This window comes from Salvelinus fontinalis, chromosome 34 (genome assembly GCF_029448725.1).
Source record: "Salvelinus fontinalis isolate EN_2023a chromosome 34, ASM2944872v1, whole genome shotgun sequence".
Lineage (NCBI taxonomy): Eukaryota > Metazoa > Chordata > Actinopteri > Salmoniformes > Salmonidae > Salvelinus > Salvelinus fontinalis.
Window position 1 is genome coordinate 36577105 of NC_074698.1, and position 15618 is coordinate 36592722.

At 40.3% G+C, this 15618-nt stretch overlaps 2 protein-coding genes across 2 annotated transcripts; both read left to right on the forward strand.

The window, feature by feature from the left end:
- Positions 1-3750, forward strand: LOC129833976 (NLR family CARD domain-containing protein 3-like). The gene is made up of 4 exons (XM_055898795.1): positions 1-388; positions 498-661; positions 807-848; positions 1706-3750. The coding sequence occupies exons 1-4, from the start codon at positions 231-233 to the stop codon at positions 3535-3537; spliced, it is 2196 nt and encodes a 731-aa protein (XP_055754770.1). The 5' UTR covers positions 1-230; the 3' UTR covers positions 3538-3750.
- A 1978-nt stretch (positions 3751-5728) lies between these two features.
- Positions 5729-12488, forward strand: LOC129834022 (ribonuclease inhibitor-like). The gene is made up of 5 exons (XM_055898846.1): positions 5729-5904; positions 6496-6672; positions 6847-7020; positions 7474-7647; positions 12159-12488. The coding sequence occupies exons 2-5, from the start codon at positions 6548-6550 to the stop codon at positions 12466-12468; spliced, it is 783 nt and encodes a 260-aa protein (XP_055754821.1). The 5' UTR covers positions 5729-5904; positions 6496-6547; the 3' UTR covers positions 12469-12488.
- Positions 12489-15618: the final 3130 nt, after the last annotated feature.

The following is a 15618-nucleotide window of genomic DNA, read 5'->3' on the forward strand; positions in this document are numbered from 1 at the left end:
TAGGATAGGATAAAGCAATCCTTCTGACCCCCCCCCCCCTCTTAAAATATTTAGATGCACTATTGTAAAGTGGCTGTTCCACTGGATGTCATAAGGTGAATGCACCAATTTGTAAGTCGCTCTGGATAAGAGCGTCTGCTAAATGACTTAAATGTAAATGTAAATGTAATACAACAATATGTTTTCATGAGTTCACTCATGTTCCATAGATTGAGACTTGAGAGAAAGAGATGGGGAGCAATTGCTCCAAAGGGAGGAGAGAAGATAGGGACACAACCGCTTTCTCCAAAAATAAAAGTTTGTCTTGGAGAAGAAAAAAGGGGAACACTGAAGGGAGGATCTCAGAGGACAACAGTCTCATCGGTGGAGAAACGACCTGTCAACAAAGGTGAGACTGATTTCCCTGAAATGGTTTGTCGGTTTTGCCTCGTGTTGTAGTACAAGGGTGAGGACACAGGGGCCAGTGTTACCTCTATTTCGCTCTTTGTCTCTCCTAGTCTTCCTAGCCAACAATCCCCGTTCTCCCCAGCATACAATCCCCAGTTTTCCCTCACAGCTGAGGGTGGAAGCAATCTATGTGCCCCAGTGATCAACAATAATGAAGTAGGAGGTAGCATCAACATCACTCAGAACATCACTCAGAACATCATTCAGAACAACGGTAAAAACATAACTCTTCCACTTTCTTTACATAGCTGTGAGGGAAAAGTATCCACCGGCACATTAAATTCATACTGTATTCAATCAAGTCACCTTCAGAACTGTAAGGAGAAGATCATATATTTTCCTTTTTTCCCAAATTCTAGATGACTCCTCCCAGGTTGCACAATGCAGTGACACACAAAAAAGGTAAGGTGTCAAACGTTTTACTTTAGTGTGTGTGTGTGTGTGTGTGTGTGTTTAAAATAAAAGTTTTGTAGTTGAACCCTCTCTCTCTTTCCGCAGTGAGTTGCATGGTGATGTATTCTACCTGTCCCCAGTGTGCAGAGAGACCCAGAGCGTGTCGAGGAACACACACTGCCATCCACTACCACCACAATATGAAGATAAAGACAAGGAAGACAAAATACATCTTTAATTATAAGCACATATGCATTATTATGATGCATGACATAGGAGCTAATAGGTTATATTGCATTGCGTATTATGTGCATATGCATGCACATATAATGCATTATGAAGAGGGTATTCATAGGAGATGTTACCATAGATACAGTATAAGTAAGTGTGGACTCAAAATGAGTAGGATGAGGAATGGAATGAGTTGAAGATGACTACTGATAAAGGAGTAGGATGAGGAATAGTGAAGAATTAGTTGACTAGTGACAAATTAAGAAAAAAACTATGAAAACCCCACAGCACCTCACTAGACCTTATAGTGGATTATTAGTAGACAGTCTCGTGAAAACACCACAGCACCTCACTAGACCTTATAGTGGTTTATTAGTAGACAGTCTCATGAAAACACCACAGCACCTCACTAGACCTTATAGTGGTTTATTAGTAGACAGTCTCATGAAAACACCACAGCACCTCACTAGACCTTATAGTGGCTTATTAGTAGACAGTCTCGTGAAAACACCACCTCACTAGACCTTATAGTGGTTTATTAGTAGACATTCTCATCCATATGAGTGAAAGGTGGATAAGACTTCTTCATCTTATGCTCTAACTAAGCTGTTTTATTCTGACTCTGTCCTTACAGAACTCATACAGAGAGTTAAAGAGGAACATAAAGCCAGTCTGAAGAATAAGTTTAAGTTTGTGTTTGAAGGCACTGAAGAGGAAGAAACTTCCCTGAACAGCATCTACACACAGCTCTATATCACACTGGGAGAGAATGAAGGAGTTAATAAAGAACATGAGGTTTGGCAGATTGAATATACATCCAGGAGAGAAACATCGTCAGACACTCCAATCAACTCTAATGACATATTCAAACCCTTAGCTGGACAAGAGAACGAAGAGAAGAGACCCATCAAAACTGTGCTGACAAAGGGCATTGCTGGCATTGGAAAAACAGTCTCCGTGCAGAAGTTCGTCCTTGACTGGGCCGAAGGAAAAGCCAATCAGGATTTGGATTTCATCTTTGTGCTCCCTTTCAGAGAGCTGCATTCAATCAAAGATGATGAATTAAGTCTTCATGGACTTATAAATGACTTCCACCCTGAACTTACAGAGATAGAAAACGCAAAGATATATGCTACGAGCAAAGTTCTGTTCATCTTTGATGGTCTGGATGAAAAGCGACATCCACTAAAATTCAACACCAAGAGGGTGACTGATGTTACAAAGACAGGTAACAATGTAGATGTATTGGTGACAAACCTCATTGAGGAGAAGCTGCTTCCCAAAGCTCTGATCTGGATAACCTCTAGACCTGCAGCAGCCAATCAGATTCCCCGTAGATACATCAACCTGGTGACCGAAGTACGAGGGTTCGATGAGCGACAGAAAGAGGAGTACTTCAAGAAGAGGGTCAAGAATGGGGAAGTGGCCAGAAGAATCATTGCACACATTACAACATCAAGAACCTTCAAAATCATGTGCCACATACCAGTCTTCTGTTGGATTTCCGCTAAGGTTCTTGAGGAACTGTTGAGAGAAAATGTGAATGGAGAAATCCCTACAACTCTGACTGAGATGTACACTCACTTTCTGCTCATTCAAATACAACTGGCACAAAAGGATCCTGGGCATGAGAGAGATAAACAGAAGATCTGGGAATCAAATAAAGACTTCCTTCTGAAACTGGGAAAGCTAGCGTTTGAACATCTGGAGAAACGCAATCTCATGTTCTATGAGGAAGACCTGAATGAATATGGCATTGACATCAGTGAAGTTGCAGTCTACTCTGCGTTGTGCACAGAAATCTTTAAAGAAGAGAAGGTGTACAAAAAGAAGGTGTACTGCTTCATGCATCTGACCATTCAGGAGTTTGTTGCTGCCCTCTTTGTTTTCCACTGTTTCACAACCAAGAGCCTCAAGACGTCATCGAGCCTCAAGTCTTTCCTGATGGAAGGTTCAGAACCATATCTCAAAGCTATATTGGAGAAGGAGCCTGTAGACCTTCCCTTGGATGAGTTGGTGGAGATTGCCATGTACAATTCTGTGTCTAGAGAAAATGGAGAGATGGACATGTTCCTCCGCTTCCTTCTTGGAATGTCTATGGAATCTGTTCAGTGCCTCCTACAAGGCCTGCTGCCAAAGACAGAGAACAGTTCAGAGATTGTTAAAGAAATGAAGATAATACTTAAGGAGATGGATCTAATTGATGTCTCCCCTGAGAGGTGCCTCAATCTCTTCTCTTTGACTGAAGAAGTTAAAGACTATTCCCTACATGAAGACATTCAGAGATATCTGTCAGAAAAGGAAGCAGACAGAGAGCTCTCACCCGCTCATTGCTCAGTACTGGCCTATGTACTTCTGATGTCAGAGAAGGTGTTGGATGAGTTTGTCCTGAAGAAATATAAAACCTCCCAAAAGGGGTTTTTCAGACTTCTTCCAGCTGTGAGGAACTGCAGAAAGGCAATGTAAGAAAGATCGTCAAAATTCACACATTCCAAATAACAATGAATATACTGAATTGTTATTGTTTTCATTACCCATTACCTCTTTGACCCGAACTGCAATAGGCATGCTGTTGAGAAATCAGCATAGTCTGTATTTGGATGGCTGTTAGTATGGAACATATGCACTGGTGTAGCTCAGTTTCTCCGGACCCCCATAAAGTCGGCATTTGGGACCCCCCCCCCCAATGATGTGGTTATCTTCGGTAATATGGCACGACCTTGATCAGATAAAGCTTTTGTGCTGCGTTTTTGTGCACAACTTGGTCTTACCTTTTGTTTATCCATCTTGGACAACGCACTCACTCTCCAGCCGAGTCCGACCTGATTCACTAACTTTTTAAAAACTTGATAGCCAATTAACTGAGGAAGCAGAGGCAGGCAGCAATTAGATGCATGAAAACGATATTGTCTGATTCACCTACCACCCATGTAGATTGGACACCACGCTTGCTACATGTGGAAATTAAAAAGGAGGGTTACTGTCAAAATTATTTCTTTAAATATTTTGATAAAATTCAGACACAGGTGTGAGATGACGGGCGCATGGGCCCCCAGAGTATACTAGACCCACTTGATCTCGCACGCCCAACTATAAGAGGAGAGGTAGGCTACTTAACTGAATGTTATTTTCTTAGCCAGGCCCATCTTTTCAAAGAAAACACAATTTAATGATATCTCTATTTGAGCAAAATAAGTAGTTTTGTTGTGATCACAAGAAAATCCTAATAATTTAGGTAAATAGCGCCACAGTCAGGGAGAAAAATCTTAATGTTCAATCATAAAGTGAGAACAATTAGTTTCCCTGGCTGATATGGCTGCTACTTTAACAGTAAAAAAAATACTTTCCAACCCTAGAATTTAATTTCTCAACCGAAAACTCTCAATTTCTACTGGATATCCCCTTTAACGCTGGAATCCGCACAACGCCACTGTTCGCCCCAATACCTTTATTAGTGTTTTTGTTTTGTTGAAGAAACGGAGGCCAGGAGTGTCTGACAGCAATGTTTATTGTTTGAAATAAATTATTTGTTGTTGTAATATCCCAGAAGCGCGTGGCAGTTTCACCAAGAACGGACTCCAGCTTTAATGGTGCAGACGTTCTGACGGCATGATTTTTTTGGCCTGAATGTTTGGCACTCTCCAGGGATGATAAAGAAAAATCTAAAACAATTACTGTGTACAGTATTTACAATCCCTTTCTCCAAATGGGTTACTCATTTACCTAGCACTTGTCAATTTATAAATTACAGTGCATGGAAAATGCTTTTATTTCTATCGGGGGGAAAAATAAGTAGATGCTTTTTCAAATATTGAACTTTTTGGGCGGCATGTAGCCTCGTGGGCCAGTAACCGAAAGGTTGTTAGATCGAATCCCTGAGCTGACAGGGTAAAAATATGTCGTTCTGCCCCTGAACAAGGTAGTTCACCCACTGTTCCTAGGCTGTCATTGTAAATAAGAATTTGTTATTAACTGACCTGCCTAGTTAAATAAAATACAAAAATTACACTTGGAACCGTCAGGTTCGCTCGACCTTATTCATGGTTTTCTCACGCGTAAAGGTGGTGGAATTAAGTCAAGGGCAGAATACGGCATATTTTGTAGACACACCTCCACCACACCTTCATTTATTCAAATGACTCAAATGTAGGCTAAATGTAATTTTCCTGTTTCTGCAGAATTGAAGGCGTTTATCTGGATAGATGGTACTGTGCAACGTTGGGTTCCCACGGGGGGACCAGGATGAATATGTATGAACTTTCCAATTTGTAAGTCGCTCTGGATAAGAGCGTCTGCTAAATGACTTAAATGTAATGTAAATGTATTCAAGCTCCACCTCAAATTAATAGTGGGTGAATAGTATTCAAGGTAAAAAAAAAATAGTCAGAGAAAAGCACATAAAAAGGGAATTACATTCCATTTAAGCAGCTTAACTCAGGTCAGAATCGGGGCCTGTGTGCAAACAGAAATGATGGAGAACTGTGCAGATCCAAATCCTCACAGGAATAATTAGGGCAGCAGGTAGTCTAGCAGTTAAGACCATTGGGTTCGAATCCCAGAGTTGACTAGGTGAAAAGCAAGGCCCTTAACCCTAATCACTCTTGTAAGTCTGCTAAATGACTCAAATGTAGGCTAAATGTAATTTTCCTGTTTCTGCAGAATTGAAGGCGTTTATCTGGATAGATGGTACTGTGCAACGTTGGCCTCTGCTCTCCAGTTACCAAACTCACCATTGAGAGAACTGCACCTGATAGATTCAACCTGGCTGGATTCAGAAGTGGATGTGCTCTGTACTGGACTGTCTAGCCGAGACTGTAAACTGGAAGCACTGAGGTAATTGAAGAGATTTTTTATTTGATTTTTTTAAATAGAAAAATAAAAGTTACGTCAGCAAGTGCTGTTGAATGATGAGGTGACATTTTATTTCTTGTATGTGTTAATATTCTCTTTGTCACTACAATGACCATTTAGGCAAACATTTGCCTCAAATTGACTTCACGTGCTAGTCGTAACTAGGAAACTCTGAAATCTTTGAGTTGCTAACTGGTTGTAGTTTTACGCATGCCGCGTTCAATTAGTTAGCAAGTCGGAAATGTAATAGTTTCCTTCTTCTGACTAGCACGTGAATGCGGCATTAATCGAGCATCTGATGCAATTATGCAATATTTTAGTTCTGGGTGTCCAAGATGACATATTACTGCAAACCATGTGCTAATGCCACACCGAAACAAACTTTCTCATTAGTCGTCGCATCAGTCTGGTGACAGATGCTACGATACCAGTTAAGTTACGTGCATCTGTCCACAAGAGGTTAAGTAACATGTAATTACACATACATTTATAATAGCATGTCTCACAAAACAATCTGCCTCAATGTGTTGATGAAACAAGCTGCCTTAAAATGCATTATATCTGCAATTGCAGTCTCTGCGGGAATGGACTCTCAAACGAGGAACGTCATAATTTGGTCTCCTCTATGAAAACAGTTCTCAGCTGCAACCTGAGAGAGCTGGGCTTGAGTAACTTCACACTGCAGGATTCTGTAGTTGAGGTACTCTCTACTGGACTAGGGAGTCAACACTGTAAACTGGAGATACTGAGGTCAGTAGTTTTTCTGTTAGTACATCAATTTGGACTGTGAATTCAAAGTCATTCATTGCTTTGTCAGGGGTTATTTGATTTACTAAATAAATGCAGGCGTTTTGATTTAGCATGTTGGGATCTTTGAATTACATACAAAATGCATGTTATAATAAAATGAAATCTTGTGTACAGGCTGAATCGAAATACACTAACAGACAACTTCTGTGAAGTACTAGTCTCAGCTATCAGCTCAAATTCCTCTCATCTGAAAGAGCTGGACATTGTTCACTGTGACCTGATCGATTTAAGAGTGGAGCTGCTCTCCACTGGACTCAAAAGTCCACACTGTAAACTGGAGAAATTGAGGTCAGTATGTTTCCTGTTCTCAGGTTTGTATTTCCTGAAGGATATAGCCTGATTATGTTCACTGATCTCCACAATCAACTCCATACTTTCAATGTTAAAGAAATATTATGGAGGATTTCTAAAACATCCCGTTGATGTTGTGGACAGGCAGTGATCAGGGGAAGGTTATACCAAATTCCAAGACACTAAGTACATATTCCTTGGAGCAAGGTCAAAATAATTAAGAGGGATGTCATTAAGAGGCCAATGTTGATTTTAAGACAGCTACAGAGTTCAACAGCTGATATAGGAGAAAACTGTATGGATCAAAAACGGATCTGGGACACAGGCTAAAAGGTTTGGGCCAAATCCAACAAAACAGGTAGCTGAGTAAAACATTTTCAATTGTGGTGGTGACTGGCAGGGACTGGGGAATTTCTGTCTTCATATGTTTCTTTGAAATGTTTCATTTAGGCTCTATCAATGTAATCTCAATAACGAAAGTTGTGAAGCACTGGCGTCAGCCCTTAAGACCATCCCCTCACACCTGAGAGAGCTGGATCTGAGTAACAATGACCTGAAGGATTCAGGAGTAAAGCTGCTCTCTGCTGGACTGGGGAATCCCCACTGTAAACTGGAGACTCTGAGGTTGGTAGGCTCTCTTTTCTATGTTTTGTTATTATTTTGATTGAATAATAACGTTTGAAAAGAACAACTGATTTGCATATACATATGAGCTTAATTTAATAAATTAGCATGAAATTACTCTCTATCCAACCAACTCTTTCAAAGGTACGGTATTCAATCTGTAAGACTGAAGCATTACAGATTCCTTGGAAGAAATGTGAAGGTCATTTCCGATTCCGCTGACATGCAGCGTTAAACGTGAATGCATTATCCGCTAAAGCGGGAACATGGCCTTTACATTTCAACCCTGCTGTAAACATTTTTAGTAGCCTATGGTCGGGTAAAACTTTGGCCTTTTATAAATGCATTTCATGCAATTCTACATCGTTTTACATGACTGGAGACTTTGGCAGAAACTTTTGTTTTTATACCGCACAAATAATCTAAATGGCAGGCTACTTTGACACTGACAACCCGACCGAGGTAAAGTTGGTTTTATATTCACACATTCGGACATTCAACAGACATTCAGCAGACATTCGCCAAAAGCCATTTAAAAATGTACAAATCAATAACTAATTCACCGTTTGTCACAGAATCATCAAACTTTATATGATTTATTCTATAAATGTCTAACATACTTTTACAACCTTTGTTTTGAAGAAAGATTTCAGTTTAGATTTTTATAGAAGTACATCAAATGTAAAAGATGCCATTTAAAGCGGTATAAATCAATAACTAATTTACCGTTTGTCACAGAAACATCAAACCAGATATGATTTATTCTATAAATGTCTAGCATACTTTTACAACCTTTGTTTTGAGTACAAATCCCAGTTGACTTGATAGAAATACATAATATATAAAATGCCATTTAAAGCGGTATAAATCAACGTTTTCACTGATTATGACAGAATCATCAAACTAGGTATGATTTATTCTATAAATGTCTAGTATACTTTTACAACCTTTGCTTTGAGTAGAAATTCCAGTTTTGATTTGATATAAATACATACAATCTCAAATAAATATATATTAAAGATGAATAATTCAATAACTAATTCAGTGATTGTCGCAGAATTTTTTTAGAAAATATGCATTTATTTGCAATAACTTTAAAGAAATGTTCATTTCAAGTGCAATTTGTTCTATATGAAGTTGTACAATGTTTACAATCTTAAATTGTATGCCAAATCAATGTTTGCATTTTTAGTGCAACAGTTCCACATTTTAAAGTAGTTAAAAGCCACAACAGTTATTTATTTATATGTCTCTAATTTAACAGCAAAGAGCCCCCTTCCAATCATTTTCTATTTTGGCTTTGTTGAAGCCCAGACAAGCTGAATGGTACCATCTCCTGAGGTAATAGATTCAACTGTTCAACACTTACAGCCAAATGTTTAATACCCCGGGTATTCCCAGAACACATTCTGGAACGTCTATAGATTCAGTGGTCACTTTATTAGGTACAACCCTCTTTGCATCTGGAACAGTGTGAATTCAAACCAGTTGATGAAACTGGGAAAGGAGATGGAGTGTTCATGTTTTTATGTCCAGTTGGAGTCATCTCCCGGGTGGCGCAGTGGTCTAGGGCAGTGCTAGCTGCGCCACCAGAGTCTCTGGGTTCGCGCCCAGGCTGGGCTGGGTTCACGCCCAGGCTCTGTCGCAGCCGGCCGCAACCGGGAGATCCGTGGGGCGACGCACAATTGGCATAGCGTCGTCCGGGTTAGGGAGGGTTTGGCCGGTAGGGAGGGTTTGGCCGGTAGGGATATCCTTGTCTCAGTATGTATAAAAAAAAATAAAAATAAAAATAAAAAAAAAATGTAATAAAATGTATGCACTCTACTGTAAGTCGCTCTGGATAAGAGCGTCTGCTAAATGACTAAAATGTAAAAAAAAAAAATGAGTCTATTACAGCCAGTACAAGCTGAGTGTTGGAATTATTTTAAAAAACAGTTTTGGAACTGTGCTTACAAAAGACCATCACAGACTGTTCTATTTGCAAACCTTTTAAAACATCCACAAAGACAGTGGTCTTAGAAGGGCATTTATACTTTAAAATACATATTTTATGTGAATGGATGTGGATGAAAGAATTCTGCCAGTGTTTTAAGGTCCTAGTTTCATATGTGTTTCTTTACCGCCAACTCTATATATCCACGTGAGCCAATGAGGACCTTGGGGGTCAGATTTACCATCATACCCATTGATCAAACGTATAACAGACAGACACTGCTCAAAAGGAGTTGTTTGTGATATCTACACTCAGTTGCCACTTTATTAGGTTCACCACCCTATTAACGAAAATACATTGCTCCTACATACACCAAGTCCAGTGGTCTTGGCTTGCTAGACACTAAAGCATGTAGAGAAGTATTCAGGTATTCTGTTACTGTTTGTTTGAACTTTAGAATGTGCAAAATTAAAGTTCTTTGTTTCTGGCCATTTTGAGCCTGTAATCGAACCCACAAATGCTGATGCTCCAGATATACAACTAGTCTAAAGGCCAGTTTTATTGCTTCTTTATTCAGGACAACAGTTTTCAGCTGTACTAACATAATTACAAAAGGGTTTTCTAATGATCAATTAGCCTTTAAAAATGATCAACTTGGATTCGCTAACACAACGTGCCATTGGAACACAGGAGTGATGGTTGCTGATAATGGGCCTCTGTACGCCTATGTAGATATTCCATAAAAAATCTGCCGTTTCCAGCTACAATAATAATTTACAACATTAACAATGTACGCTGTATTTCTGATAAATTTGATGATATTTTAATGGACAAAAAAAATGTTTTTCTTTCAAAAACAAGGAAATGTCTAATTGACCCAAACTTTTGAACGGTAGTGTATGTTATGGTTCACTCTTAGTTTTCCTTATTTCCTCATGCCAAATGCCTCTCTCTCTCTTGCCTAACGCATATTTTATTTAACTAGGCAAGTCAGTTAAGAACAAATTATTGTTTACAAAGACGGCCTACCCAGCCAAACCCTCCTCTTACCCGGATGATGCTGGGCCATTTATGTGCCGCCCTATGGGACTCCCGATCACGGCCATTGTGATACAGCCCGGGATCAAACCCGGGTCTGTAGTGACGTCTCTAGCACTGAGATGATAAGCATTTCGTTACACCCGCAATAACATCTGCTAAACACGTGTATGTGACCAATACAATTTGATGCAGTGCCTTAGACCGCAGTGCCACTCAGGACGTCTAGAGTGTCTAGCGCGTTCCCGACTGTAGGCTATTCCTTGTTATTTGGCTACAATCCACAGCTAGGCTCAATAGTTAAATATATATATTTAACTATTGATACTCTTAGGCTAAATTATAGGCCTTCTCGTGGTGTAGTAGGCTATTCTGAACGATTTAATTTATTTCTGAACAGACAGCAGAAATTATACAACTTTGTCAAATGTTTTTCAATTTATCATGGGGTGCTGCAGTTCGTTCAGAACCCTTCGCGGCTATGATTTTATAAGGACATAAACGATGAAGTGCAACGCTGGAGAGGTGAGAGTTGCAGGCTCATGTCTATCAGAGCAGAGAGGGAGAGAGATCATAGAAAGTTAATCTCATTCTAGTTACGTGAGAGATACTGGCGCGCTTCTCACACAGCCACGACCATGCTTTGGTCTCAAACATAGGTTAGTTACAATGTTGCTCAAACCATAAACCCGGGCCGGGCCAACCCAAATGAACTCTTACAATATTAGGCCCGGGCTGAAAATCAACTTTTTCACATTACGTTTTTTTTTTGTGGGGGCAGGAGAATTAACGAAGAGGCAACTCGAAAGAACTTTGATCGCTTTTATTATAATTTTTACATTGCAAAAAGTTAAAATCATTTTTCATGCCAGGAGAGTTACCGGATCCGGTCAAATAGTTTCCAGAACAAAACAGTCTAAAACGGAGAAGCTTAAAAACTGCTTAAACACAAGGCGGAAATGTTTTGTACCAAAAATTGCAACCAACAGTTGTGAACATCAATATACATCGCTCTAGAATTAACCAATGCATATTTGATTAGACAATAGGAGAACGATAACAAATTGCGCGATTGATTTAGATTTTTCGTGTCAGCTTTCTTTTCTGACTGGCGAGTTTGTTTAGGCTACATGATCATCTAATCAAACATCAACAATGTTATATCCCACGAAGGGGAACACTTACTGTAAGTAGTTGCTGTATCGGTGCGTTTAATCCCCATCGATAAATACATTTTGATAAATAAACACGCGGGTCAAAACATTTTTGTCACATGTCTATGATTTCCGACGATACCCCCATCCTTTTGAGACATAGTTTCAAACGTTTCCCCGATAGTAAAGTACAGGAGAAAAGGTGGTTTGCACAGGTAATCCTATGAATATTGTCAGTTTCTATTTTGAAAGCAATCCTATGGCAGATAGGTGTATCATAAAGTGGGCGTGTCTTGAGCCTTGCAATTTAGTCTCTTGTCTGAATCTGCTGTGAGTGATAAAAGCAGGATTTATGTGCCAAGGATCATCATTACCTCTCTTTGCAGGCTGCCATTCTGTAGAGTCACAGAGGAAGGCTGTGATTCTCTGGCTTCAGCACTAACGTCAAACCCCTCCCACCTGAGAGAGCTGGACCTGAGCTACAATCACCCAGGAGACTCAGGAGTGAAGATGCTCTCTGCTACGATGGAAGATCCAGCCTGTAGACTGAAAATCAAGTCAGTGCAGATGATGAAAATAATGCAAGATACTCTAGTAAGACCTGTAGTATATTCACTGTCTGTTCTCCTGCCTCTCACACAGTATGGACCACAACGAAGAGTGCTGGGTGAATCTGGAGCTGCTGAAGAAGTGTAAGAATACCCTATACTTGACATATAATCTCAGTAACATTGATACAACATAAAGTATTATAAGACACAAACAATGTTTTAAAGTAGTTTGACATTCAGTACACTCGTGATTTAATGCAGCTGATCCTCTCTTACCTCTGGTCTACATATGCCTGTGATCTCACACTGGACCCAAACACAGCAAACAGACACCTCTCTCTGTCTGAAGGAAACAGAGTGGTGAGATATGAGATTGAGGAACAGCCATATCCTGATCACCCGGAGAGATTTTATGGCGTTTTTCAGGTTCTTTGTAGAGAGGGTCTGACTGAGCGCCATTACTGGGAAACGGAGTCAAGTGGTGACGTTGTTCTCGGAGTGACGTACAAAGGAATCAAAAGAAGAGGCGACATCAGTGATGACTTTGCCATTGGACACAATGACAAGTCCTGGTGTATGGAGGACAAAACACATTTTTGTCATAATGGCGCAGCTATTAAATTCCCCCCCTTTAGGGACCCCTCCAGGCATAGAATAGGAGTGTATCTGGACTGGCTGGCTGGCACTCTGTCCTTCTACACGGTCTTCTCTGACACATTGACCCACCTGTACACATTCCACACCACATTCACTGAGCCCCTCTATCCAGCTTTTGGACTAGCCGGCTGTAACCCTTGCTCAGTGTCCTTGTGCCAGGTAGAGTAGCCTTTTGGTCCTGGAGGAACACCTGGGTCTCCATGACAACAGTCACACACACCATCCTGTTCTACATTTACATTTAAGTCATTTAGCAGACGCTCTTATCCAGAGCGACTTACAAATTGGTGCATTCACCTTATGATATCCAGTGGAACAACCACTTTACAATAGTGCATCTAACTCTTTTAAGGGGGGGGGGGGGGTTAGAAGGATTACTTTATCCTATCCTAGGTATTCCTTAAAGAGGTGGGGTTTCAGGTGTCTCCGGAAGGTGGTGATTGACTCCGCTGACCTGGCGTCGTGAGGGAGTTTGTTCCACCATTGGGGTGCCAGAGCAGCGAACAGTTTTGACTGGGCTGAGCGGGAACTGTACTTCCTCAGAGGTAGGGAGGCGAGCAGGCCAGAGGTGGATGAACGCAGTGCCCTTATTTGGGTGTAGGGCCTGATCAGAGCCTGAAGGTACGGAGGTGCCGTTCCCCTCACAGCTCCGTAGGCAAGCACCATGGTCTTGTAGCGGATGCGAGCTTCAACTGGAAGCCAGTGGAGAGAGCGGAGGAGCGGGGTGACGTGAGAGAACTTGGGAAAGTTGAACACCAGACGGGCTGCGGCGTTCTGGATGAGTTGTAGGGGTTTAATGGCACAGGCAGGTTCTAACACAACCGTGTGACTTGATGGCATTGACAGTGGTCATGAATTCAGATATGGACATTAATAAATCACAGTTGTGGGGAGATGATTATATTGTATTCCTGTGACTGTACATCCATGCTCTGTTCTGTAAAACGCCTTTGACTTTGAATACGAGATATTTTATTGTTAAGTGTGATCAAATCATTTGTAAATATTACTCGTTTGTTAAATGTGTTGCATCATACAGGAAACATAACACACCTGTCTCTGTCTGTGTACAGTAGGCCAGAGTTTCTCAAGAGAAATAAAGCTTTGGTTAAGACACTCATTTAATTTTAGCATTGACTGATATTGGTCAATGTTGGTGGTGAATATTGAAGTGAATTTGGTGGATTGCCAGATAGAGGTATTAACACACAACCTTCTGGACTAGATAGAGGTATAAACACACAACCTTCTGGACTAGATAGAGGTATTAACACACAACCTTCTGGACTAGATAGAGGTATAAACACACAACCTTCTGGACCAGATAGAGGTATAAACACACAACCTTCTGGACCAGATAGAGGTATAAACACACAACCTTCTGGACCAGATAGAGGTATAAACACACAACCTTCTGGACCAGATAGAGGTATAAACACACAACCTTCTAGACCAGATAGAGGTATTAACACACAACCTTCTGGACTAGATAGAGGTATAAACACACAACCTTCTGGACCAGATAGAGGTATAAACACACAACCTTCTGGACCAGATATAGGTATAAACACACAACCTTCTGGACCAGATAGAGGTATAAACACACAACCTTCTGGACCAGATAGAAGTATAAACACACAACCTTATAGACCAGATAGAGGTATAAACACACAACCTTCTGGACCAGATAGAAGTATAAACACAACCTTGTAGACCAGATAGAAGTATAAACACACAACCTTATAGACCAGATAGAAGTATAAACACAACCTTATAGACCAGATAGAAGTATAAAACACACAACCTTATAGACCAGATATAGGTATAAACACACAACCTTCTAGACCAGATAGAGGTATAAACACACAACCTTCTGGACCAGATAGAAGTATAAACACACAACCTTCTAGACCAGATAGAGGTATAAACACACAACCTTCTAGACCAGATAGAGGTATAAACACACAACCTTCTGGACCAGATAGAGGTATAAACACACAACCTTCTGGACCAGATAGAGGTATAAACACACAACCTTCTGGACTAGATAGAGGTATAAACACACAACCTTTTGGACCAGATAGAGGTATAAACACAACCTTTTGGACCAGATAGAGGTATAAACACACAACCTTCTGGGCCAGATAGAGGTATAAACACACAACCTTCTCGACCAGATAGAGGTATAAACACACAACCTTCTCGACCAGATAGAGGTATAAACACACAACCTTCTGGACCAGATAGAGGTATAAACACACAACCTTCTAGACCAGATAGAGGTATAAACACACAACCGTTTATACCAGATAGAGGTATAAACACACAACCTTAATTCCTATTGATGATTTATTTATATATATTTGACAGGTTAGGAGCAGAAGCAGGGAGACTGAGTAGAGGGAATATAAATGCATATACAGTCCTCATATGTATTTTGAGAGTAAAGCTACAATTGTACATTTTGTTCTATACTCCAGCATTTTGGATTTGAGATCAACTATTTAATATGAGGAGACAGTATATGTCACCTTTTATTTGAGGGTATTTTCATACATATGTTTCACAGTTTAGAAATGAAAGCACGTTATGTATCTGGTCCCCCCCATTTGAAGAAGTCATAAGTATTCTGACCAAT